This window comes from Myotis daubentonii, chromosome 17 (assembly GCF_963259705.1).
Source record: "Myotis daubentonii chromosome 17, mMyoDau2.1, whole genome shotgun sequence".
NCBI classification, from domain to species: Eukaryota; Metazoa; Chordata; class Mammalia; order Chiroptera; family Vespertilionidae; genus Myotis; species Myotis daubentonii.
The window spans coordinates 24,767,030-24,793,731 of record NC_081856.1 but is presented as its reverse complement, the minus strand read 5'-3'; the positions used below and the strand labels follow the sequence as shown (position 1 = coordinate 24,793,731).

The 26,702-nt window shown below is 43.9% G+C and overlaps 1 protein-coding gene across 9 annotated transcripts in view; it reads left to right on the top strand.

The window, feature by feature from the left end:
• Positions 1-26,375, top strand: part of FAM110B (family with sequence similarity 110 member B) — a 122,540-nt gene extending 96,165 nt beyond the window's left edge. For all 9 annotated transcript variants that reach the window (XM_059673140.1, XM_059673134.1, XM_059673137.1 and 6 more), the window contains one exon: positions 23,440-26,375. In XM_059673140.1, coding sequence (XP_059529123.1) covers positions 23,790-24,902 — 1,113 coding nt within the window. In that variant the 5' untranslated portion in view covers positions 23,440-23,789 and the 3' untranslated portion in view covers positions 24,903-26,375. The remainder of the gene's footprint in view (positions 1-23,439) is intronic.
• The last annotated feature ends 327 nt before the right edge of the window (positions 26,376-26,702 follow it).

The window sequence follows — 26,702 nt, the reverse complement described above, 5'->3', positions numbered from 1 at the left end:
AGACTTGTGTCCTTGACTCTATGACTCCAAGGACAACTTCCACAAGGGCATGTGGTTTCTAATAGAATGAGGACTGGGGAAAGGCTCATGCCCTGAATATATATAAAGAAAATAACCACACTGCATTTGCACATAGATATTTTATCATTATTTAAGATACCCTGTGCAGCCCTGGCCGTTTTTGCTCAATGGATAGAGCATCGGCCTGCAGACTGAAGGGTGCTGGGTTTGATTCTGGTCAAGGGCACATGCCCAGGTTGCAGGCTTGGTCCCCAATAGGGGGCATGCAGGAATCAGCCAACCAATGATTCTCTCTTATCATTGATGTTTCTCTCTCTCCCTCTCCCTTCCTCTCTGAAATAAATAACAATATATTTCTTTAAAAAGATACCCTGTGCATAATATGCTGCTTTCTTATTGAGATTGCTTTAGGAAATCTTCGTGGGTTAATTTTTCTGGATGCTTCTCTTTTTTATTAAGTTATCATCGATATGTAACATTATACTAGTTTTCAGGTGTACAACATAATGATTTGATATTTGTAAATACTACAAAATGATGACCACTCTAAGTCCAGTTAACATCATCACACATAGTTAAAAAAATTTTTTTCTTGTGATGGAAGCTTTAAGATCTCTCAGCAACTTTTTAATATGTAATACCGGATTAACTATGGTCATCATGTACACATTGCATCCTCATGACTTATTTATTCTATAACTGGAAGTTTGTACCCTTGGGTGCCACCCTTTTGATCTTTCTGATCTAGCTTTTCTTGTCTGAATTATTGTGTAAATTGTTGAAGAGCAAAACATGATGGAGAATGTAGAAATAAGAATAACTGCACAGATACCCATTCTCTACTCAAAGAAATTCAGACAGGGCACCTCAAGAAGATCGCTGGTATTTCAACAGGTGGACTTCTTTCTCTAACTTATTGTTGTGTCAGAATATGCCCTTACATACTGCTGGACCCCACCCCAGAAGTGGCCACCCCTTTGCTGTAGATAAGGATAAGTGCTTGAGAACTCAAAGGGAGGGATACCAGCCCACATTGTTGAGGTTTTGACTTGTCTACCCAAAAGTTGAGTTATAGAGAATCTAGCAATATAGTAAGTACACGACTCTGGGATCCATGAAATATCCAAGGTGAGCAAATAAGAATGGAAGTAATGGGCTCTACGCTTAGGGGATGGTTATTTAAAATCCTGGGGGAGTGACCAGAATCAGAAGCAGCTGAGGCAGCTGTTCAACAGACCCATGCCTTGCCCATCCAGACAACAGCTACATGGGGTGGAGTTTGAAGGTTCGTGATGGGGCGTGCCCGCCATGAGAAGTGTAGGGGATGCTTAATGGACACTGCTTTGGAGGCAAGTCAGACACATCCCTCTCCTTTCCACTTACCCTTTTTTCACTCAATCATTGGAATATTAATGGTGCTGGAGATAAAGGGTGAATAACGGACACCATGATGTCTTCATGGAGCTTGTATTCTGGTGCAGGAGACAGATAATGAATGAATATGGTTTCAGTTCATGGCAAGTTCATGCAGAAAACATTGTGATAGGATGGGGCATGATGGGAGTCCAGAGGCTATGTGGCTGCTGGTCTGTGGAAGTGACATCTGAGCAGAGGCCAAACGAGGTAGGCAGTCACTGATCTCTGTAGTCCGTATGCACACCCCACTGTGTGCAGCTTAAATCCTCTCCCTGACAGGACAGCATAATAAAGCCTTTGGTTAATCCTGATGTGGGTCTGAGAGTCTGGGAAAGTTCACCAAAACTAAGGGAAAGTTATTAGGAGGTGCCCAGATTCCAAACAACCACCTGAGAATGCCCTGTATGTAACATTCTGAATTAAAAAGTTTACTTTGTCCTATATGCAGATATGATATAGCTATGTGTTAAACTCATGTTGTATTGTTTTTCTCCCTGAATAGCCCAGGGAATGTGCCAAGCAGCAAAAGTTATATAAAGTTTAGAATCTTTATAACTACTTTATTTTTTGAGTTGATTTTATTATGGGTAATATAATATAGCTACACATTCCACATACTACAAACACAGCTCCTCTCTTTTAGAAAATTTTCCAGTTGTCATAGAGGTATTCAAGGCCTCTTTTTGTCTTTGGCCTTATTTTCTAACATATCCAGAGTCCATTTCCCCCAAATGTCCCATCATTTCTGCCATGTGCCTCTGGTAATTCTTCACAAATACTCCTCCATGCCTGCTTCCCGGAGCTCTTTATCCCCAGGGCCATCTCTGGGCCAGTTGCTCTCTTAGCTGCTCAGCAGCTGCTGGGCTGGGACTTCCGGTCACTAGAACCCCGGAATCGCCCTTGACCGCACCTGGGTTTGGGTCGGGGACCTCTAGATTCTTTGGATTCCTGTATCTTTTCTTTCTAGCTTTATTCTTCCACCTTACAAAACACATCCTCTGTAAGCCACCTACATGCCTGGGAAGTATATTTTTAAATGCCCGCATGTCTGAAAGGTTTCTTTATTCCATCCTTGTGTTTGAGGAAGGATCGCCCGGGCATAACACCGTAGGTTAAAAATCTATTTTCCCCCAGTTTTGAAGACATTGCACCATAAGTTTTTTGGACTCTAGTGCTGCTTTTAAAAAGAACAATGCCATCCTGGTTCCTGCCTGTGTCCTGTTTTCCTCTCGAAGCTTTTAAAGATCCTCTCTTTAACCTGATGTTCTGAAAGCTAACAGGGACATGACTTAGTGTGGAGTTTTTTCATTTGTTTCTTTATTCTTTGGGCTGCTATTTCTGGCTCTAGATGCCTGTATACCTCCACTTGACTGACTTTTTAAATTTTTTTTTAAAATAACCCCCCTTCATATTCTGTTCTCTTTGCCTGGAATTTTTATTACTTAAATATTGAACCTTCTTGGGTCCCAGGATACTCTCATTTTTATCATTTCTTTTCTGTTTTTCTAATTTGGGAGTTTTTGCTCTATTTTTAGGCAGTTTCCTATTTTCCTTCAGATCCTTCGGTGGAATCTTTATTTTGGTTAAGTAGTTAATTTCCAATGCTTATTTTGCCTTTTTCAAAAAGAGCATTTGGGTTTTATTTCAGGGCTACAATGGCTTCATTTATTTCTTTAAATAATTTCCTAGGCCTTTTGAAGTTTTCTTCAAATGTCCTTTGAATATTCCATGTTCCTCCAGGTTCCTTTTTTTCTGTTGGGTGATCTGGGTCTCTGGCTTTCGTGTTAGAGGTATGGCTGTTTATTGACACTTGAAAGACTTCGTGAGGGCCGGCCGGTGTGGCTCAGTGGTTGAGCTATGAACCAGGAGGTCACAATTTGATTTCCAGTCAGGGCACATGCCCTGGTTGCCAGCTTGATCCGCTGTAGGGACATGTAGGAGGCAGCTGATCAATGATTCTCTCATCATTGATGTTTCTGTCTCTCTCTCCCTCTCTTTTAAATCAGTAAAAACATTTTTCTTTTTTTTTTTTTTAAAGAAAGAGTTCCTGAGAATCAGACAGGGGTCTCCGTGAGTAAAGGTGGGAGTTGTTGATGGGCATGCACTTTGTGCAATCATAGCTGAGCCAGCTTTCTGCAAACTGGAGCCCCTAAACTTCACTAGGGCCCCTTCTCCCCATTCCCCTCCCGGTTCCTCCACCGGTGACCTACCCGAGGCTGATCAGTTTCTTCAGAGGGAGAAAAATTCCTTGTGGGGCGTGTCCTACCTCCTGATACTGGTGTAGTGAGAGCTCTGCAGAGGAAGGAGCGGAAGACCCCACTGCTTGGTACCTTCATTACTTGTTAATTTTTCTTTATTGACTTAAGAAAGAAAGGGGAGAGAGAGAGAGAGAGAGAGAGAGAGAGAGAGAGAGAGAGAGAGAGAGAGAGAGAGAGACATTGATTTGTTGTTCCACTTATGCATTCATTGGTTGTTTCATGTGCCATGACTGGACATCAAACCCATAACCTAGGCATATCTCATGACACTCTAACCAACTGAGCTACCCGACCAGGGCATGGCACCATCGTTTCAACTCAGCCCTGCTTTCAGCCATCCCTGCCGACCCAGGAATCCTGTGGGTGCTGGCAGAGGAGGGGTAATAAGGTGTGGGTCCCGGGCCTACCAGTGCTTTGGAGTTTCACAGGCTCGATATTTTCAGCTTGGTTTCTACCCCCCTTCTCTGGGTCTATCCTGCTTCCGGGTCCTGCCTCCTTCAGGTGAGGGAAGACCCACCGGTATTTTCCTGGGACCTTGCAGCAGGACTCCTAGAGTCTAACTTCCACAGCTGTCCCCTCAGGGCCGTCACTGCTCATCTGTCCGCTTTGTGTCTCTCTTGTGCTTTTCTTGCCCCTTTTATGACTTTATCCTCATTTTAAAAGGCTTTTGAGACTGAAAGGAGATAAAAGAAGTCGTGCTACCATTCTGAATGAAAAGTAACATTTGGGATTTTTTTTCTTTTTTTACCTTCTTTATGTGTTTCACTTATTTTCCACTTATAACAGTCAGCATCATTAGCTAACATCCTCCATAGGAAACTTCCACTCTGGAAACCATTGTGCATAATTTAGAAAAAGCTAAATGTGAGCATGATATGGTAAAGATTGTATATGCTGTTAGTAATTATAAGTTATTTGATTAACATGACTTGTGCTTTGTGTGGATTCCTTGAGAAAGAACTCGTCAGTTGCCAGACGTTTTTGTCGCTGTCCTGATTGTTGATTCTGAGATACAGTTTCCTCCTAGACAGACTGTCTTTGGAAGACAGAATAAAAGCAGATTTCTAAGTTAATTAATAGTGTTTGTGACAGGGATTCAGTTTTGTTCTATTTATATAGAAAATGTGTTTTGCTGATTCTTTACAAATGAGGAAGATATGATATCCATACAGAAAAAATAAAAAGGCCTTTTTAATTTTATGTTCTCTTTTGCATCTCTTATCTGTTGGCTCTTATCTGTTTCAAGCTTTTATGCAGGTGGGGGTGTGCCTGGTTAATTAGTAAAAATGTTGACTAGAAAAAGTGATAACGGAAGTAGGGATCATTCAGCCTTAAAAGGAAAGACCATCCAGAGTGACATCTTCATGGCCAGTAGGTCTAATAATTAGGATTGGTCTTATTCTGCAGACATTAGAGGCCACATATACTGGCAGAACCTTTAGTATTGAATTAATTAGGATACTCAGTCACCCCACACTAAAATGAATTGGACTAGATGGGTCCTTCTGACTGTAAGATCTGACTGAGCTCCTCAGTTTCCTGATAGCAAGACATAGTGGACCATTGCTGAGAAAAGCTCTGATGGATTCATCTGGGGGTTGCCCTGTCTAGCAGAAAAAGTTCATTCTCAAAGCCCAACAGAGAGAATAGGCTAGTTAAATAGAGGTTAGGATTTCGTATCACACTGCACATGTAACTTTTCTCACTAGACCTTTTTATTATCTTTAGCTTATACTTTTTTAAGTCCTGGAAAAGCAGAAATAACCTACACCCTTGGGATCAGAAGGATGTATCCTGAACTGGCCTAGGATTGTTTTAAGAAATGTCCCAGAGGATAGGAAAGCCCCCCTTTTTATCACCAATTCTAGAAAAGAGTTCCATAATTAAATAGGACCTATATGTGCAAAGTTTGTGTTTTTAAAATTTTCCCAATACTTTACGCACATCTCTATTAGTATGGTCATCTAAAATATAGAATTATGAGCAAGACTTAGGAAATGTCAAATATGCTATTTCTGAATCTTGTTCAAAGTAGATTACAGGGAAACTGGGGGATTTAAAAAGAAAAATAGTTCAATTTTTTAAAGTTGGGAGACCAAGAAGTCAGTTCTGCCCCAAATCCTTTTTCTTTAATGGTGATTTTTAACATCTTTTATCAAATTAAGTTTAAAGCACTTCATTTTGGAGTAAGTAAATCATTGAAGTTTGGAATTGTTCTGTATGAATTGTATGGAATTTATACATGAAAAATATGTTTGAGAAACAATTTCAAATAACACTATGAATGAATTAAATTTCTTGTGTTTCTAATCTCATCTCATAGACTCTCAGCTTGATATCTTCATAGTCGTGAAGAAGAAAGTTCATTTGATAGTGCCATATTGTCTTCACTATTTAAATAACATTCCAATCCAGGCCATATTCTGAACCATAATAAGGGGAAAACTTTCTTTTTTCAAAATAAAATTTCATTTTAGAATTTTGGAGCAATAGGAAACATAGTTCCATTTCTCATTTTGAGGCTAAAGTTTGAGTTTTAGATTGTTTTCTCAATAGTAAGATAGGAAAAATGTTAAAGCCCATTCCTCCACAAACATGTTCATTGCTATTGTAATGAGCTGCTGTATTATTTTGTAAATCATGAATGTTCATTTATTTGGGTAGCAGATGTTATTCTCCCCCAGGCTCTTTTTTAAGTTAAAAATTCATGGGAATTTAGAGAAATAGCAGAGAGAAACTGTGTACCGTTACTCAATATCTCCCCACCCGCAATGGTTATGTCTTATATAACACAGGATCAAAGCCAGGAAATTGACATTGGTACAATGTGTGTGTATAGTTTTGTCATTTCATCACACGTAGAGGTTCATGTAACCACTACCACAATCAAGACATTATTCCAAAATACAAAGATCTCCCTTTCCCAAACCCTGTTTGTACACATACACACACCCATCTCTAACCCTTGACAACTATTTATCTGTTTGCCATCTCTAAAATTGTATAATTTGAGAATATCGTATAACTGGAATCATATAGTATGTATCTTGATGCATGTTTCAATAGTTTCTTTTTATTGCTGAGTAGCATTCCATGGTATGGATATACCACAGTCTACTTAACCATTCACCTATTAAGGGACATTTTGGCTGTTTCTGGTTGCTTTTACCCATTTCCTATCTGGATCACTTGGTCTTTTAAAGTTGCATTTTGAGAATTACATATTCTAGGTATGAGTCCTTTGTTAGGTATGTGTTTTGCAGATATTTTCTCCCAGTCTATAGCTTGTGTCTTCACCCTTGCAACAGGGTCTTTCACAAAGCAAAAGTGTTTACTTTTTGATAAGTCACATTTATCAATATTTTTCTTTTCTGAATCATGCTTTTGATAGCATATCTAAGAACCGTTCATCAAGCCCCAGCTCCCAAAGATTTTTCTCCCACATTTTCTCATAAAAATTATGTAGTACCAGAACGTTTTACAAGTCAGTCTATGACCCTGAGTTAACTTTTGTGTAGGTATGCATTTTGTATTTTTACATACTGATTTTCAATTGCTCCAGCACTGTTGGCTGAAAAACTATTCTCCCTCCAATGAATTGCTTTTGTACCTTTGTCAAAATAAATTAACTGTACTTGTGTGGGTCTATATTTGGATTCTCTACTCTGTTCCATTGATCTATCCCTCCACAGTACTACACAGTCTTGATCATTATAGCCATCTAATAAGTCTTGAAATTGAGCAGAACGATTCCTCACACTTTATTCTTCTTTTTTGAAATTGTTGTAGCTATTATAGTTCCTTTGCCTTTCCATTAAATTTTAAAAATAATCTTGTGTTTACATATAACTGATGGGAAGTTTTGCTGGGTAATCAGTCTTCTTTCCTTTCTATTTTTTTCCCCACTGTGCTCATACCTACTTTTTCTTTGTTGTCTATCTTGTCTGACATGATTGTCTAATTGGAAAATATTAAGGGATCTTAAAAAAAAAGACACAACCCTAAAACTAAAAAAGTTATTCAATAAGGTTGTAGGATAGGAGGTGAGGTCAACATAAAAAGGTATTATGTTTCTATATACTAGCATGAGCACATGGAAACCAACGTTATAAAAATAATGCTATTTACAATGGTTCAAAAAATAAAATAACTAAGGGTAAAGCTAACAAAACATATAGGACTTGTATGCTGAAAACTATAAAACTTTGATGAAAAAAATCAGACTTTAAATTAAATGGAGAAATCAATGCTCTGGAAAACTCAACCTAGCAAAGATGGCAGCTCTCCCCAAATTTAATGAAATGTCTCTCAAAACCCAAGAAAGAATTTTATAGATCCAGTTCTGTTTTTGATGAATTTCTTTTTCACAAGAACATCTAGAATTTCCATGTGCTTTGAGAATGATGAATTGACCAGGGGAATGATTTTCCAACAATACCTGGTACTTTCAGTACTTTTGACGAGAGAAAACCCTTTTACTGTAAAAATTTAGTGCTGCCTCTGTATGCCAGACCCCATGCTCACTGCCTTCCATCCAGTGACATGCAAGCGTCACACCATCCTGCGAGGAAAGTGCTGTTATTATTCCCATTTAACGCGTGGGAAACTGGAAGCACATTGGGGAATTTACCTGCCCGACATCACAGAGCTAGAAGATAGGGAAGCAGGAAGCAAACATAGACCACCTTGAGCCCTGCATGCATTCAGTGTTCCCGCCCCTCTGGAGGTCTTGGTATCTTCATTGGTTTCAGCAGGGACTCACACGACGTCCTCCCTCGGATAATGCTGCTTTTTGAAAATTCACTGCAATCCTTATATCACTTCACTACCTAGTTCCCTGCAAAGCTTTGATTTTAGTATTCCCAGGCTACCAGAACCTTCCAAATCCAGGCAGCGAGCTGAATCCATAGGTGATATTAAATTATCCAGCTGTGAGGGAACATGTGATAGATACTTGTCAGAATTTTTTTTTTTTTTTGGAATTTTCATGTAAAAGAGCCTTTCCCATCTGTCAGAGAAGGATGACTCTGGAAGTATTCTCTCCTCCCTGCAAGTGGGAGGAATGGGTTTGCAATGACACATCACTTTTCTTAGGTGTCAGGAGAAGTAGGTCACTTTAGAGTGTTTATCATAATGTTTGAAAAAGCTGGCATTGAAAAATGAGAAGTTGAATACTGAGTAGTTCTTTGTCCAAAGGCTAGCAGTGGATTACCGAAATGTTTTCTGAGAGGGACAATAGCTTTTTAAATATAGCTTCTATTTTTTCCAGTGTCTCCTTAAGATAAATTTTGTTTTAATGGTCAATTGTGGCTTGATAAAAGGGGTAATTTAGTCTTCATATATATATTGGCTTCATTTATTGAAATGTTTTTCTAGCTCTTCTTGTAAACACAGGAAGGCTCTAACCTCCTTGAGTTTTAGAAACGATTGGAGTGATCCTGGGGTGCCTTAGTAAGTAAAACAGATGAAGGTTTAAAAGCCTCCGTCTATCTTTAAAGCTATTAAACAAAAGAGAAAAATCCAATCTCTTCCCTCTAGAAATCAATAAAGAAAAAAGAATGTCACAGAAGAATTAGAGTCCCTCTAAGCTAATGGAGGAGGAAATTACATGAATCAAAACGTTCATTTGGAGATGCAGGCATTGCATCCAAAGTGGCTTCTGGCAGCATCTCTCCGTTTGGAGCCAGCAGCCTCCTGTCGTGAGCATATGAGGTCCTGACTGCAGGTTAATAACTATTACTGCACTGCAGTTGTTGGCCAAATGTTTCCTAAAGAATTGGGACCTTAGCCGGTTGGGCTCAGTGGATAGAGTGTCAACCTGTGGACTGAAGGGTCCCGGGTTCAATTCTGCTCAAGAGCACATCCCAGGTTGTGGGCTCAATCCCCAGTGGGGGGGGGGGGGAGGCAGGAGGCAGCCAATCAATGATTCTCTCTCATCATTGAAGTTTCTATCTCTTTCTCCCTCTCCCTTCCTCTCTGAAATCAATAAAAATATATTTTTTAAAAAAGAATTGGAGATGACATGATCTCAAAAAAGGCTGACACATACACAGATATAACACTGAACACATTTACTGTATTCACCATCCAGCTGCCTCTGACCTCCAGGTATCAACCACCCTTTGTTGCCCTGTAGATCGATGAATGGCTTCTGCGTGATGATATCCTGAGTCAGCCCTTAAACTCATGGGACAGTTTAAGAGTCTGTGCGTTGCTTGAAGAACTCTACACATTCTATACATGGAAACATGCTGTATAAGAAGCACAAGAATTTCAGGGCAAAAAGAATGTAAGGGATCAACCGTGGCACAGACCCGGGACTGCTGGAGCAGTGTGGGAAGGAAGGTGGGCAGCCTGCCTGCATACAGCTAGGGAAGAGATTGGATTTTTCTCTCTTGTTTAATAGCTTTAAACATAGACGGAGGCTTTTAAACCTTCATCTGTTTTACTTACTAAGGCACCCCAGGATCACTCCAATCGTTTCTAAAACTCAAGGAGGTTAGAGCCTTCCTGTGTTTACAAGAATAGCTAGAAAAATGTTTCAATAAATGAAGCCAGTGCAGGAAGGAAGGTGGGCAGCCTACCTGCGTACATCTCCTCAGTGAGGAGATGTCCCTCTTCCTTTCTCTTTCACATCCATCTCGCCCACTATGCTCCTGCCTTCCTCTCTGCTGTCTATTTCTTGGGAGACTTGATCCACTTATCAAAAACCTTCTTGCCACTTTCTTATACTATCCTATGCTTTCTGTGCGTAATAACTTATTACAATTTATCTTCAACTTTCCTGTCTTCACATCTATCTTCATGTCTTCTCCGTCCTCGTGTTCCTTTCTTCTTGCTTTGAACCTGGGCAGCGAGAAAAGTTCCAAAGATACACAGAACTTTTTGGAAAGAAACTTGACATTTATCTGCCACATCCTCCCACCCATTATCGGAATCCCCTCTAACATTTCTTGGACAGATGGTAAGCCTGTGTCTACACAAACCCTTCCTGTGATAAAAAGCTCACTCCTGACAAAGGGATTAATTCCAATAGGGACACTTTCAATTGTTCAAAAATTCTTCCTTAAATCAGTCTGCAATAGTACTTTTGCCAGCCCATCGGAAGGAACAGTGGCTACTGTGTATGGTCCCCTGTGCTAAGATAGGTCCCAGTGTCATTCTCATGGCACAGGTAAGAACCTGAAAGTCAGAGAGACCTTCAAGTAGTAAAAGGTGGAACAAGCCAGGGTGGGGAATCGAACTGTCTGAGCCCACAACCTGGAGGCTGCAGCCACCCTAGTCCCTTCCTTATAGTCTCCTCCAGGGTCTCTGGGACCTATCTCTCTCCTTTCCACGTTGTTAACTTACCCGACTAGGTCCTCTATAACCTGTTTCTCTCAGACACCTTGCCCTCTCTCTCTCCATTGAAAAGGTTGTGAGTGAGTATCCTCCCACTTCCTATTTGGGTGCTCCTCGCCTTTGTTCCTTAGAATCCAGCCACAGACTCTCACCACCGTCCCTCAGAACCTGCTGTCTACTCGTTGGCATGTTGTGAATGCCACATGGTCTGTTTCATTCACATCCCTATCTCCAGTGCCCACAGCAGTGCCCGGCACATGGGAGGCACTTGACTGCTACTTGCCGAATGATTGAATTCCCTTCCTGAGCTATTATATACTCTACGAATTCTTGGCTGTTTTTTCCCTAGGGTCTCTGCTTTCCTGTTGGTAAACTTTAAATTCACAGAAGCAATACATTCTTCCTCAGACTTGTGGGAGATAAACTTAAAATTCATCAGATGATTTGCTGCTGGCAGAAGGAGAAGGAAATGGAGAGTTGCTGCTTCCCATCACTGTTAGGTTTTGCCTCAATGACAGTTTAGAATCTACTAGAAGGTAATTACTGATTCACTGGGTCTAGTACACATTCCCACAACATCATTCCTTTTCTTTCTTTTAAGATTTTTTAAAATTGATTTTTAGAGAGAGAGGGGAAAGGAGAGAGAGAGAGAGAGAGAGAGAGAGAGAGAGAGAGAGAGAGAGAGACATCAATGTGTGAGAAGCATTGTCTCTTGCATGACAACTGCCCCCCCCCCCCCGGGGGGGATGGAGCTGGCAACCCGAGCATGTGCCCTGACCAGGAATCAAACCATCAAACCGGCGACCTTCTGGTGCACTGGATGATGCCCAGCCAACTGAGCCACTCTGGCCAGGGTCACATCACTGTTTTTCTTTTCATGTTTCAGCATCAGCCAGATGCTCTCTGTCCCCTTGACCCACAGCAGCACTCTCCCTTGACCTTCCTGTAGAGCTAATATCATCTACAACGGCCTCTTCCGCTGTCACAAGGCAGTCATGAAAAGTCCCACACAATCTTCTGACACCAGGAGCCATTATTTACCACCGTGTTAAAGCTTTTAATTCTTGTTTTTATTCCTATTAGTATGAAGTCTTTCCTGCATCATATGCATTTTTCTCTTTCTACTGTATTATTCTTAACAACATACACATATATTGCAATTTCTTCTATCTTAAAAAAAAAAAAAGCTCTCTCTCGATCCTGCTCACCCCTCCAGCTATCACCACATCTTAAACCTCCTGAAATAAGCCGTCAACACTGTCTCCAGTGTCTTCTCATTCTGTCCTGAACCCTGCCAATCACTTTACCAAAACTCTTCTTTTTGAAGTCAACGATAAAGTCCACCATTCTAAACCCTTGCTCGCCTTTTCCTTTTAGTACCTGTACTTATCATACTAGACATTTTTTTATTTAACTTATACATTGCCATATATGTGAGCTCCACATATAGTTCATTTTGGTCACTGCCTGGGACATAGTAGATGCTCAGTAAACACTAGTGGCGCTTCCTGCATCGATATCCTATGTCTGTATAAACATGTGTAAGCGTGTCCCGATAGGGGTCCCTTCCCTTGAGGGTGGGGATTGTAGGAAGTTGTCTGTGTCACATCCAGGGGGTCTTCATGGTCTGAAGGATTTGTGCCCTTCTGTAGGCAAGCCCAGAGGTGGGCTCGGGCTTCTTCAAGACAGTCTGATTTTTATAGAATCGGGTGATGACCGGGTTGTTATTTTTCTGTAGTCTCATTTCCTTAGGAAGACATTAGAATAACTATTTTTCACTAAGGAGGGTGTAGTCAAATGTGGATAGCCCCTTAGAGAATCTTACCAAACAAAGAGCTTTCATTGTCACCGCCACAAGTTGGATTTATGGGGCCTATTATTTTATGTTTCATGAATGCCTGCTTCTCACAGAGTTTTCAGAACATCTTCCTGCCTCTTACTCCTCCTCACCGTTTTATCCTCTGGCACAGCACGTACTGCTAATACAGTTTCTCCCAGCAGGGCACACAGGTTCTGCCCTGGCAGCAGGAAGGAGGTTTTGTTATGAAAGCAGCCTGGGGACCTGGCATCCTATGGGCGAGAGGGGTGAGGAGGGCACGAGCGGGTGTTTTTTCCTCCCTTCCTTTCTGGCTCATGTCCACATCGGCCCCCCTTCCCAGCCACGGAGATGTCCATGGCGGTAGCAGCAGTCCAAGGGCACAGCTTTGGGAGGCAGACAGGCCTGAGGTTGACAGCAAGCTCCTTCCACCCACTAGCTGCAGGGACGTCTCTTAAACCTTTCGAGCCCTACTTTCCCCCTCTGCTAAGTGGGATAAACGATACCTGTCGGCGAGGCTGATGGGTACAAGGTGCCCTTCCCGTCTGGCATGAGGTCTGGCAGGGGAAGGCACTCGGTAACCGGTGCTGCTGCATTTCTCAGACCCACAGGATTGTGCACAGAATCTTGAGAGATCACAAAGCACAAAATATCAACAACCATCTTTTGCCACAAGCAAAATTATTCTCTTTTATGTTAAAAAAAAATTAGGAAAAATGCCATTTCTCACTAAACCAACAGAAGAAATACTCAAGACTGAAGGGGGGAAACTATTTCTAAAAGCTAAGTCCCTTTTTTCACTTTGGATGAGTCATTATCTTTAGTAAACAGGAATAAGAAGCTTAAACATGAATCAAGATGAGCAGATAGTATCATTTTAAAGTGAAAGCATCAAGGAACAGAGTAGAAAAGTACATTGTACTAGGATGGATACTGCAGGCAGAGGGTGCAGATCCAATGAAAGACTTGTGTCCATCTAGCAATGTGTGGAGTTTTTCATTCCAAGCATTTATCAGATTGCTTTTTCACTGTGGATTTCCAGTGGTCAGAACCCTCAGAGGCCTATGAGGTGAGCTAGCTTTGTTTGTTTGGGCAGCAAGAGTAGGAAGGTGGGGAAGTAAGCAAAGCCTTTGGTAGTTTTAACTTTTTATTCTTTTAAGCTGAGGCAAAGACACATCCTGAACTAGAGAGATGGCAGACAAGGGTTCCTACAAGAGATTCTGAACTCTTCTGTCCACTGGCATCAGCTGCTGGGCCGGGGCAGAAGAGAGCCAGGAGGGGGCAGGGATCACCACCGCTCTCATAATAAAGACCACAGAAGAAGTGCCAGGGAGGAAGGACAGGAAGGAGGAGTGGACATCAACCAAGAAATCAGAAAAAGCTTCCCAGTATGTTTGGGAGTTTCTCCAGCTGCGAAGACTCTGGTCAAGGTCTGGCCCAGGAGGGCAGGGGTTCCAGGGCAGGGAGCAGAAGATGGAGGCAGAGAATGGAGAGGACCTGTGAATGGAGACCCGGATGCCTCCCTCGATCACCAGTGTCTCCCTGTCCCTCCTAACCCTGTGCCTGCCTCCAGACACAGCTGGACACACCGCCTGCTGCTTTAAGTTTCAGCGAGCTCACAGGCAAGGTGGAGTGCACTTATGAGTCATTCCCAGCTCCTTGTCACTTGGACCCAAAAATAGTTTTTCAGGTGCAAATTGTGGCAAAGCCTTACCTGTACCGCTCTCAGCTTGAAAATGGTTCATGTCAGATGGGTTAAGTGCGAAAGATTAAAATACGTGCTGGAGACATAGGTGTCTGTCAACTCCGTGTCTTATTTTGCAACTTATTATTTGCCCCACCATTCAGTCTGAGTCCTGAAAAAATGAAAAAAGACTGTTTGTCTTTTCTGAGCACACTTGAGGCAAAGAACTAATCGTTCTAACAATTGATGTGCTAAGAGCTATTCAAGAGATGGAAAATAATTCCAGGTGTTCCTGGCAAATGAGACCAATAGTATTTATTTTTTTCTAGTGAACCTACTGGTTCTGCTTTAAAATTCTACCTTGTATTGATTTCTCTTTGCAGCAGATTTGTGTTCTGAGTACAGTTCAGTGCCGATACGTTCATCAAGTTGAGAATAAGCGGTTTCTGTGCGTGCGTTTGCACCATGCTCTCCCGTCAACAGGAGGCGCTTGCAGTGCTATTTCAAATTCAAAGCTTGTTTTCTGGCATCTTTATCGAGACTTCACAATATAAAATGAGGTGCTGGGTCTTCTGAGGGCTTAGCATTTCAGTTAACTTCATGCACATGTTTGTGCGGGTCTGTGATGTGCATGGCTGGGGGCTTAGTACATACAGCAATTAAAAATCATGTGATTCCCTGCTCTCCAAATGCCCTGTGGAGTAAGACAGATTGAAACCACAGTCTTACATTGTCTTATTGCTCTTTTTAATAATCATTATTTTCGTCAAAGTTCAGCTAACTTGGGTACATCTGCAGCCAGTAGTATCAAGAAAGAAAGCTGGATTAATAGAACACAATTTGTAGGCATCTTCCTTGAATGCTTGTGCATTTACGCTGTTAGCAAGGAGCATGGTTATTTGCTGTAACAAGCTGAATGATTTCCTCCTCTTCCTTATGGGAGAAACTGGTACTCAGCAGCCAATGGCCAAAAGAGTAGATTTTAGGAACTAAGATATAATTAGTGTGGATTCCTGGGCCATAATATTTAAATATAAAGCATTTAAAAATACATTATACAAATCTCATTAAGAGTTGAAGGAGCCCTAACCAGTTTAGCTCAGTGAAAAGAGCATCGGCCTGCGGACTGAAAGGTCCCAGGTTCGATTCCGGCCAAGGGCATGTACCTTGGTTGGGGGCACATCTCTAGTAGGAGGTGTGCAGGAGGCAGCTGATCGATGTTTCTCTCTCATCGATGTTTCTAACTCTCTATCCCTCTCCCTTCCTCTCTGTAAAATATCAATAAAATATATTTTTTAAAAAAAAGAGTTGAAGGAATAATGGGACATGGTGAGGTGGGCCAAGGTATACTTGTGCAGACCGGAGTGTGAAGCCCACAGCACAGGAGCTGAATATCTTAGACAACTTCCTTAGTGTCTTTGGACATCAATTTCCTCACCTGCGAAGTTTAGATAATAATACCTGCTGCTTTAAAGATATTGGTGGGATTGAATTTAAAAACCTCCGAAATGCATTAGTATGGTTCTGGGGGCATCATATATGCTTCATAAGAAATGGTCATATTAACAGGTAATTTGTAAACAACTTATATAGCAATTTACCTACTGTATTCACAATGAACATGGTTCATTCTCCAAAACAATGCTCTTTACTTTTCCTTGTCAAGTTCAAGTATTTCACACTTCTACTTTAGTATGCTTTAATATTCATTTTAGAGCATATCTTATTCTTTGCCCCAAGGCTGTCCACTAGAAGTTAAAAATATTTGCAGAACTAAATGTTCTGTCTCTATTGCCATCCTAACCTTTTTGATTGTATGTGCTATGCAGTTGCCGTAGAGTATACATTCACACAGTTAAAGGAGAAAGCAATATGCAAAGTGCAGATACTCAAAATCGGTGTTGCTGGGAGAACTGGACAAAGGGTCTCTAAATCTTCACAGCCCTGGGTTCTGGGCAGGGCTGTGTGGGTGCCACTCACAAGTACTTACCCTCTTACTTTTGTAAGGTGGATCAGATCACTTCCTAAAGGGGTAACTGTGAGGATGGATGGGTGGTGAGTGTGAGCTCCCAGCACACGTTTCCATAAACTCCATGAATTGCTTCTAGAGTTCATAATCCTGAGTTCCCTGCGATGTAATTACTGCCACCGGGAAGGTGCTCCCGGTCCCTCTAACTGGGGGAACCAGCTAACACTTCGATTCAGGTAACTAGTGAGTCTTCTAAAACCTGTGATTTAAGTGTATTGGCTTATGACAAAGACGATGGCCTCTTGAACTCCATGTTGATTTAAAGTTTGGCCATGGCCTCACACGTTCTCACTACTGAACTTAACCATGTACAGAAGCACGAGGCGGCTTTTCTCTGGTATACATTGTGGAAACCTGGTTGTGCCCCTGACAGTCACTCTCACAGCATGGTGGGGGCAGCTCTCTGACGCGGTCCTCCTGAAGTTCTTCTCTCTCGGACTTGTCCACACTGAGAGGGCAGAAATTCCCCACTAACAGTTCAGGTGTTCCTACCCTGGCACCGGTCCCCAGGGAGGTTTCCTGGTCCCCTTGGAGGTTTCTCCTGGCGTCCCTGCTCCAGCAAAGTAAGCCCCGACTGCCTGGATTCACCCGCCTGTTTCTCCATTCCTGGGGCGCAGGACTCCTCTCCTATGAGAGAGGACAAACGTGGCCCCAAGTGGGGTCACTTTATGTTTTTTTGGGTAAGGCAAGCAGTCCTATTGGATTTTCATTACGAATTCTAGTGGCCCTGCTCTTTAATTACTTTTAGTTATTTTCATCAAGCAAATCATTCCATTTCCAAACGATTTGGGCACTGTCTGTGCACAGCATCCATGTGTGTGATCTCAGGTAAAAGGTAGGGCTCCCTCACATTCATTCAAGTCAGCCCTCTCATAGCAACACTTTTTTACCTTCGGCCAAGGGAAGGTGTTCAACCAGAGCGTGATTTTTTTAAAATATATTTTATTGTTTTTTTACAGAGAGGAAGGGAGAGGGATAGAGAATTAGAAACATCAATCAGCTGCTTCCTGCACACCTCCTACTGGGGATGTGCCCTAAATCAAGGTACATGCCCTTGACCGGAATCGAACCTGGGACCCCTGAGTCCGCAGGCTGATGCTCTATCCACTGAGCCAAACCAGTTAGAGCGAGATTTTTCTTTTTTTTTTGGTCTGATTCTCTACTTCATTTTGAGTGTCTTAAATGGAAAGAAGACATTTTAAGAGAAACCATAACCTTTTTAAATAATGGGTTTACTTACAAAGCACGTGAAACAAGTTTTCTTAAATGATTTTAGAGACACCATCATGGACTGAGATTTGACCTGCTGTTTTTCTCCGAGCAACTTTAGGTTTGATTTCATTTCCAATAATGGCTTCATTATTTACTGTAGCCTGTTACACTCACATAAGTGTTAGCTTTGAAATTTGCAACCACATATTTTCTTTGTAACTCAAATAAAAATGGGGTCACGTGAGTGACCTTTGAGACAGAAACTGCACAGTCAACCCACTTTGACAGAAATAGTGCACACACTGTCACTTGAAAGTAATGGAATCGTTTTAGGACAAAAGATCATTCAGTTACCGTAAAGCTTGAAATCTAATGACGGTGATTATCAGTGCCAACTTGTGGACACCGGGGACGAAATTTAATAACAGCTTCCCATTTGCTGAGCAAACCTGGTGCCCAGTCCCACACTGAGCACTTGCCATGTGGTACCTTGTGGAATTCTCACATCAGCCCCAGGAAATGTAGGGACCATTGTGGTCAACCTTTCACAAATGAGGAAACTGGGGTACACCCAGCTTGAGTGGCTTGCTCAGGGTCTCAGGGCTGTAAGTGGCCCGGCACAGAGAAACCCATTTGACCCTGGGACCTGGCTCTGAACTGAGGAGGGGCACTGAGTCAATAGGCAAACAAACAGAAAACCTGAAGGGAATACTACGGGACCCCCCCTTATTGTCTGGCCTGGATTCATTAGGGGATAAAGAACAGGGCATCCTCTTTTTTAGTGCCCTAGGAATTCACTCTGCTGAGTTCTCCTTTCTACCCTGGGTTGGAATCTCAGACAGAGCCCATAGCCTCTTCAGCTAGTTGTGAATTATTCAAAGTCCTCAGATCAGTTTCAGGCATGCAAAGAGCCCAGTGCAACATCATGATCAAAACTCCAGCCTCTTCAGTTTAAATGACCTCCTCCCTCCCCCAGCTCAGGCCCGTGTTGGCTTGGAAACCTCTGGAGGAGGGGAGGGGATAGGGAACTTAATAAAGGTTGTTTCCCCCCCCCCCCCCCAGCTTTCCCTGCTCTCCCTGCTCTAGCTCTTCTCCCACGCATTAGGCGTCATTTCTAACCTCTCAGGGCCCCACGTGGGAGTACGAATGTGAGGGGCGGGCAGCTCGTTAAGGGAAAGATGGCATACCTCTCCGTACCTCTGACTCCTGCAATCTGGTGTCCCCTGGGCATGGGGGATTCTTCAGACAGCTTTCTTTTTTTTCCCCGTTTTCTTTTTCCCTTTATTGAACAAGATATTACAAATGTGTCCTTATCCCCCCAATGGCCCCTCATTCCCCCAATCCTGCCCTCACCCTCACCCTCACCCCCTGTTGTCCACATCCATCGCTTATGCTTATATGCATGCATACAAGTCCTTTGGTTGATCTTTCCCCCTCACCCCCACCCTCTCCTGCTTTCCCTTCGAGTTTTGAGCATCTGATTGATGCTTCTCTGTCTCTACATCCGTTTTTGTTCATCGGTTTACGTTGTTGGTTATAATCCACAAATGAGTGAGAGCATGTGATATTTATCTTTCTCTGACTGACTGATTTCACTTAGCATAATGCTCTCCAGCTCCATCCATGCTGTTGCAAATGGTAGAAGTTCCTTCCTTTTTACAGCAGCAGAGTATTCCATTGTGTAGATGTGCCAAAGTTTTTTAATCCATTCATCTGCTGATGAGCACTTAGGCTGATTCTTTTGTGGAACTTTCGGATTCCCTGGGGGCAATCACGCATCCCACCGCTAGGGGAAGCTCACAGCCTTTTCCTCAGGGAAGGGAAAATCTTTGGTGAGAGTTCCCTTTATGATAACCACTGACCACCTTCCCCCAGGTACATGTTTGGTCCCAGAAAATCCTCACCCCACACTGATGGAAATGCTTCCCCTCACCTGCATCCTGTGTTTGGAGAGTCCATGGCAGACTCTGCCTTTGAACCTCTCAGGCCTGAGCTATCAGCCAGTCTCCATGTTCCCCAGCTTTCAGAGGGCCCTGAGTCCAACCTCAGACTGTTTGAGATGAGGGCAGGCACCCTTGGCCACTGCCCTTCACACAGCTCTGAGCGAAGAGCTTACAGCTTCTCTGATCCTGCTCAGCTGAAGTGAAGTTGTCCCGGGTACCCATTGCTATCTTTGTTGGCCCCCGTGACATCAGTGAAAACTCGGGGGTAAGAACTTGTCCCCCTCCACTCTTCCCTCCAGACTTGTTCAATGCACAGTGCCGCCTGGAGGATACTGCCAGTGCTTCATTCCCCTGTAGTGCCCTCCCATTACTCAACATGGAATCCAAGTCCATCTTTCCCTTTCCTCACCCTCAGTAGGTTTCCCACTGATGCCCCCTAACTCTAGGCCAGCCATCATCAGTGCCCTTGAACTGTCTTGAATGTACTATGAACTCCATCAAGAGCTGCTCTGATAATGGGTGCCCTGTCTCCCATGCCTTTAACTCCAGTTCTTCCCCCTCAGCATTGTTTTTTATCTAACTACTGAGATGTTGTTTACGGGAAGTCCTTTGTGACAATCCTGCCACATTTTTCATCAACATTATTTAATGAATAGTCATCAGATGTATTTCGAATCTTCTACTAAAAAACTTTTTGAGTTACTTACATAATTGCTCCGTTAATAAGTACTAGTCAATTGATTGAACACAGTCCATACTTCAGGAAGCACTCTTATATTTTTAGTGCATTTCTATTGCATTTGTAAAGAATTCAGGTTAACATTGTCCTGGGAAACTGCATTTTTACTTGAATGGCCAGGGGGTTTCTCTGCTTTCAAATGAAAAAACAAAAACAAGGATGAGAGTGACCCAGTCAAGCTGAACTCTTAGACTGAAGTCAGTAAGCACAAACACTATTCGCCAAAATCAAAAGCAGCACGGGACAATTTTATTCATATTGTAAATGTCTTGTGATTGGACATGTTAGGAAACTGGAAAATCACTTCTTTGAGAATTCTTGAAATTGCTTCTTTGGTTACTTTGCCTCCAAGAATGTTTAATCTGAACCCAATTTCAAGTTCACTGATTCAACACATTTCTTTTCACAGATAAGATCAAGACACTGAGCTGTTAGTTGACTTAGAATTGAATTAGTCAGACACCCTCTTTCAAACAATATACCACCTTTCCTCTGTCATAACACACATGAGCAATGACCAGTTTTCACTTCTATGGGTGAAGCTGGGGTTGTGTTCAAAATAGGTATTTCTCAGTCTTGTGAGTTGAGAGTAATGATTGTTAGTTAGTGTTCCAAATGGTACCAAAGCCTGCCTGAACATCAGGGCCAGATGGCAAGTCGGGACATTTTGGACTTCTGGTCCTAATATGATGGAATTAGAAAACAGGCCATTTTGCACTTTAATGCCAGTGGATTTTTTAAAAAATACATTTTTATTGATTTCAGAGAGGAAGGAAGAGGGAGAGATAGAAACGTCAATGATGAGAGAGTATCATTGATCGGCTGCCTCCTGCATGCCCCCCACTGGGAATCGAGCCTACAACGCGAGCATGTGCCCTTGAGCGGAATTGAACCTGGGACCTTCCAGTCCACAGTCCAATGCTCTATCCACTGAGCAAAACCAGCCAGGGCAATGCCAATGGATGTTTTATGTTAACTATAGCTCAGCATTCAAAGAACATTTTCCTAAGAACAGCAAGTGCAGGAACCATACAAAAGTTCAATCCCTGGTGCCATTTTGAAATTGGAAATAACTCACTTCTTGTTAGCTCCCCAGAACCACATGATTTTAGATGGAGAAGGGATCAGAATCTTGTCCAAGCACCTCTTGTCATTCATAGGTGAGGAGATAAGGCCGCAGAAGAAGCAGTCTGAGCTCTGTCTCCTGTTGCCCCCTGGGCCTTCTTCCTGCTTGCTGGGGGTTTGGGGTGGGCAGAAAGGTGCTGAGTGCGGATGCCAGTCCTGTCTTTCACTTGGCCTCTGAGCCTTCTGGTGCTGTCCCTTCCCTGGTAGAATTTTGGAAGCTGCAGAGGTCATCGGGGAAGATGTGAGAGAAACATGGCCTGTCCTGGGGACAAACCTCTCTCAAGTGCCCTGGGGGTGATCCAGAGGGTTTTGTCTCCTGAGCCCAGGCTGTGAGCCCCTTAGTGGAGGGGCCCCAGGTCATCTTCCCAGTGAGGCGGGCCCGGGGTGGTGGATGGCAGACCCAGAGGATCTGCAGAGAGATCACGGCTCCTCTTCTGGCATGTCATTCCAGATACGTTCAAAGAAACAATTTCACTTCATCTTCATAAAAGGAGGTGGTTTTTTAAAACTACATTAAAGTATTATAATAGAACCACGCAATTAAAGAAAATCATTAAGTAGGAATTGCCTTGGGGCTTCTCAAGTCTGGCACAGGAAAATATTTTTACTAGAACAAACCCTTTTGCAGATTACAAAAACCGTCTCTAATGAAACATGACAATGGGTGTATTTAGAGATTAAGAGTTTCAAAAGATGATAAGGAGAAATATCAGCCCCTCTCCCCCCCTCCCCTGTTATTAATAGACACTTCCTTTTCTTACCACGACAGCAGATGTTTTATAGTTAATATCCTTTACTTATTTTGTAAATTAGTTTTTTGACATATTAGATGAATACATTACTCTCTTAATAGTCCTCATTATAACTAAAGAAGCTAAAAAGGTCTTTAGCCAGTTACTTTCAAATGCTGGTGCATTCATAAGTGTTCTCTGCCAGCAGTGGCAGGCAAAGAGAGTTGTGCCCAGGACTGCAGAGGTAAATACAAGTAGAAAAACTCTCTATAGATACATATTGGTTGTTTGAGGGGTGGGGGGGTGGGGTGGGGGGAATACATTCCACAAAGAAACTCGATTTCTGCTCATTAAGTGTGAAAAATGATGGCGTATTTAAAATCAAACTACTTCTATAGTTAATCTAGAAGTGTTTCTAGTTTTTTTTATTATTATTATAAAAAAAAATAAGCTTGAACTTCATAAGCATTCTTGGTTTCCAGGAGAAAGCATTTTCAAATATATTGATTGGCAAACATAAGATAACAGAAACATCGATTTCTAAAAGATTTTTCCATCTTCACTGCCACAGTCCCACTTCTGCCCATCGTTTTAGTTGTTGAAGAGTGAAGCAGTGCTGGTTTCAAGTGTTAATTGAGAGCTGGGTAGTAAGAAGTCAGAAGTTTTGCTTCACTGCGAAGGAGACATGACTCGCGGTGCTGCAGTGTAAGCCATAGAGGGTTCCTAGGAACCCAGCGGCGTTTTAATGAACTGGGAACTGGGCTTTGCTAAACCAGCATTTCCACATTCGTCTAGCATTTCCTGGGTTTTGACATAAGCCATACCAACCGGCGTGAGCAGAGGCGGTTCCCACCAATGGGGAGGCCGCTGGAAGCGTCCGCGCGTGGGAATGTCAGCAGCTTTCTCCCACCCAGACGCCGGCCCCTGCCTGCGGCGCGCGGGGAGAGGCTGGCCCCGGGGTCCGCGGTGCGTTCTGTGGCCCGGGAGTCGCCTCCCAGAACCGGCGGGCGCCGGGGCCGGCGCGGGGCCGGCGGAGGCGGGGCGCCCGCCGCGGGGCTCCAGGTTGCTACAGCCGTGATGTCACTCGCCCATCCTAACCCGCGGTTGGTTGTTTTGTGTTTCAGCTCTGCCTGCAGTTGCACACAAAGACCTGGAGGAGGAAACTCCCACGTCTTCGAGGAGAAGAAAGGAGGCGGCGAAGCAGATTAAAGGAACTTGTGGCTCGTGGCCCTTTTGCACCAGGGCTGCCTGGACCCGGACCGGGGAAAGTGAGTGTAAAGCCACAGTGGCGGTGCGTGGGCTGTGAGATGAGGCGCTGCCGCCGCTGCTGCTGCTGCTGCTGCCGCTGCTGCTGACACTCAGGTTCCCGGGTCCGTCTGCTGCCCTTTGTGCTTCGTGTACATGTGTCTATTCAGCGCACCCGGAGGCGCCCAGCAGAGAATCCAACACGGCCGCCGGGGAGAGACCACCCACCATGCCCACGGAGACCCTACAGACAGGTAGCATGGTGAAGCCGGTCAGCCCCGCGGGCACCTTCACCTCGGCGGTGCCCCTGCGCATCCTCAACAAGGGGCCCGACTACTTCCGCAGGCAGGCGGAGCCGAACCCCAAAAGACTCAGCGCGGTGGAGAGGCTGGAGGCCGACAAGGCCAAGTATGTCAAGAGCCAGGAGGTCATCAATGCCAAGCAGGAGCCCGTGAAGCCGGCCGTGCTGGCCAAGCCTCCCGTGTGCCCCGGCGCCAAGCGCGCGCTGGGCAGCCCCACGCTCCGAGTGTTCGGGCCCAACGCCAAGACCGAGAGCGGCGTGCACAGGGAGACCCTGAAGCTCGAGATCCTGAAGAACATCATCAACAGCTCGGAAGGCTCCAGCTCCGGCTCCGGGCACAAGCACAGCTCCCGCAACTGGCCTCCGCACCGGCCCGACGCCACCGACCTGCACCGACACTCCTTCGCTGAGTCCCTGAAGGTCTACCCGACGCAGGGCCGGGGCAGCCCGCAGGAGAGCAGCTCCCACGTGGGCAGGAGGCTGCTGGAGCAGACCGCCGAGTCCTTCCTGCACGTCTCCCACAGCTCCTCGGACATCCGCAAAGTGACCAGTGTGAAGCCCCTGAAGGCGATCCCCTGCAGTAGTTCCGCCCCTCCCCTGCCCCCCAAACCCAAGGTTGCCGCCATCGCCCCCATGAAGTCCCCGGAAGCCGACCCGGTGGAGCCGGCCTGCGGGGTCAGCCGGAGACCCTCCCTCCAGCGGTCGAAGTCGGACTTGAGTGACAGGTACTTCCGCGTGGACGCAGACGTGGAGAGGTTCTTCAACTACTGCGGACTGGACCCCGAGGAGCTGGAAAACCTGGGCATGGAAAACTTTGCCAGGGCTAATTCTGACATCATATCCCTCAACTTCCGCAGTGCAAGCATGATCAGCTCGGACTGTGAACAGTCGCAGGACAGTAACAGTGACCTTAGAAACGAGGACAGTGCCAATGACCGGGTGCCATACGGCATTTCTGCGATCGAAAGGAATGCCAGGATCATCAAGTGGTTATATAGCATCAAACAAGCTAGAGAGTCCCAGAAGGTCTCCCACGTGTAAGAGACAGTGCGCGTGTGCGAAGGAGGGAGGGGGTGGGTCTCTTGTCTGTGCATCTGCCCTTGTGAAGGTCGTGAGGTCTCCTTGAAGTGTTGTGAGCTTCTCCGCTCTCTTTGTGTTGCTTGTTGTGCAATGTTTTCAAGTTGCATGCCTGTCAACATGGGGACTGACCTGGCGTCCCGGTCAACCATCGCTGCAGAGCCTGGCCGAACACACGTCATCTGCCAAAAAGTTTCAGGCCAGAATCGGATTAGGGCTTTGATCTCAAGCAAAACTGTTTACACCCAAAACGGTATACAACTTCTTCAATATTTATGTGGTTCTTGTGTTTTATATCCCGCGCTATTGTGTCTTAATTAAAAGTTTTATCAACTGGCTTTTAAGTGGAGAGGAGCATCTTTTTGAAACAAAAAGCCACTTTGCCTACGTGTGACACCAAAACACGAGGGAAATAAATGGAACCTGCTAACCAAACTGATAGAGTCACTGACCTAAGATAGAGAACCAGGCTGGGTTTTCTGAGGAAAGAACGTGGTGAGCCTGATGTTAACTCCTTACATACTGCAGTTCTCTTGCCCCTTGCTGAAGTAATGGTTGGGGCAACAATGCTACGTCCTGTGTCCTATTTAGTGTGTAAATAAACATTGGTGGCTCTGTGTAATACTGACCCCAAGAAAAGACAATCAGATACAATGAAGGTGATTATATCTAGGAGGTTGAATGTCCGGGGTTTTGTTGATACCCTTCTGATGTGGGTTGATTCAGAAGTTTCTACTATTAATCTTTTTACAGGAATGGCCACTCTGAAGTTGTTACTCAATGTCTTTAAATTTGGGGGGGGGGGTTATTTTTGGTCAATAACTAATTCCATGCTGATTCTCTTCCCTCCCTCCTTCCCTCCCTTTGTTGTTGTTTTATTTGGGAGAGAGGACAAGGAAGTGGGGCTTGTGCAGGTCTGTGCTATCTGAAGACACGAACCCACACGGAAATACCAGCCATATTAGTATCGAGCCTCCCATTCAACAGTGAACGCCTTTGGTAGCTGAATCATATCTGAGCAGTGTGGTTGTGTGGTCTTGCCTATGTTATTCGCTCAAGCTCTGGGCCTTTGTTACAACCCTAGGAAACTAGAAACATGACACTATATAGTCCCCCCCCCCCCGCCCCCCCGCCATGGTCTCTAGTGCTACATATCAACTCATTCCCTTTCCCCGCCAATAACCTGTCTTCCAGTTAGCTGTCAACCAGCTGACAGTTGTGGTGTGGTAGCAAGAGGTACACATGCAGTGGTCTGCTTCATTGCTCTTGTAGTTACGCTCCGAAATTCAGGAGCACTACCTTAGACCTTCGTCAGCTAATAAGAAACTTTTTATGGTGTAAATGCTGTAAGACTTTGTACATACTTCAGTTGTTATGAAAACTTGAAGAAAACAAAGGAAAACTTATGCTAATAAATAGCTCTGGTGCAGGCACTAATGGTGGTGGTTTCTCTTTGTACTTTCCTTTGCTCTCTCCATGGAAGTTTAACTTTGGCATGTGAGCCAGAAGCGGATTTTTGATGGTCTTCAAGAAACATTGTTTTATTACGTTATTTTCCCCATATCACAATTATTTGGAACATCAGTGTTCTTAATTGTAGCTCCAGCAATGTGCTTCTGCTTAAATAGTTGCATCAAGGCTCCTAAAAATATGCAGCCTCTTTGTTACTTAGTTCACACTTCAGTTATTTTTATCTTTTCTTAAACAACAAGACCTTTTACATCTTCCACTAGACTCTGGAGTTGTAACTATGAATGAATTCTT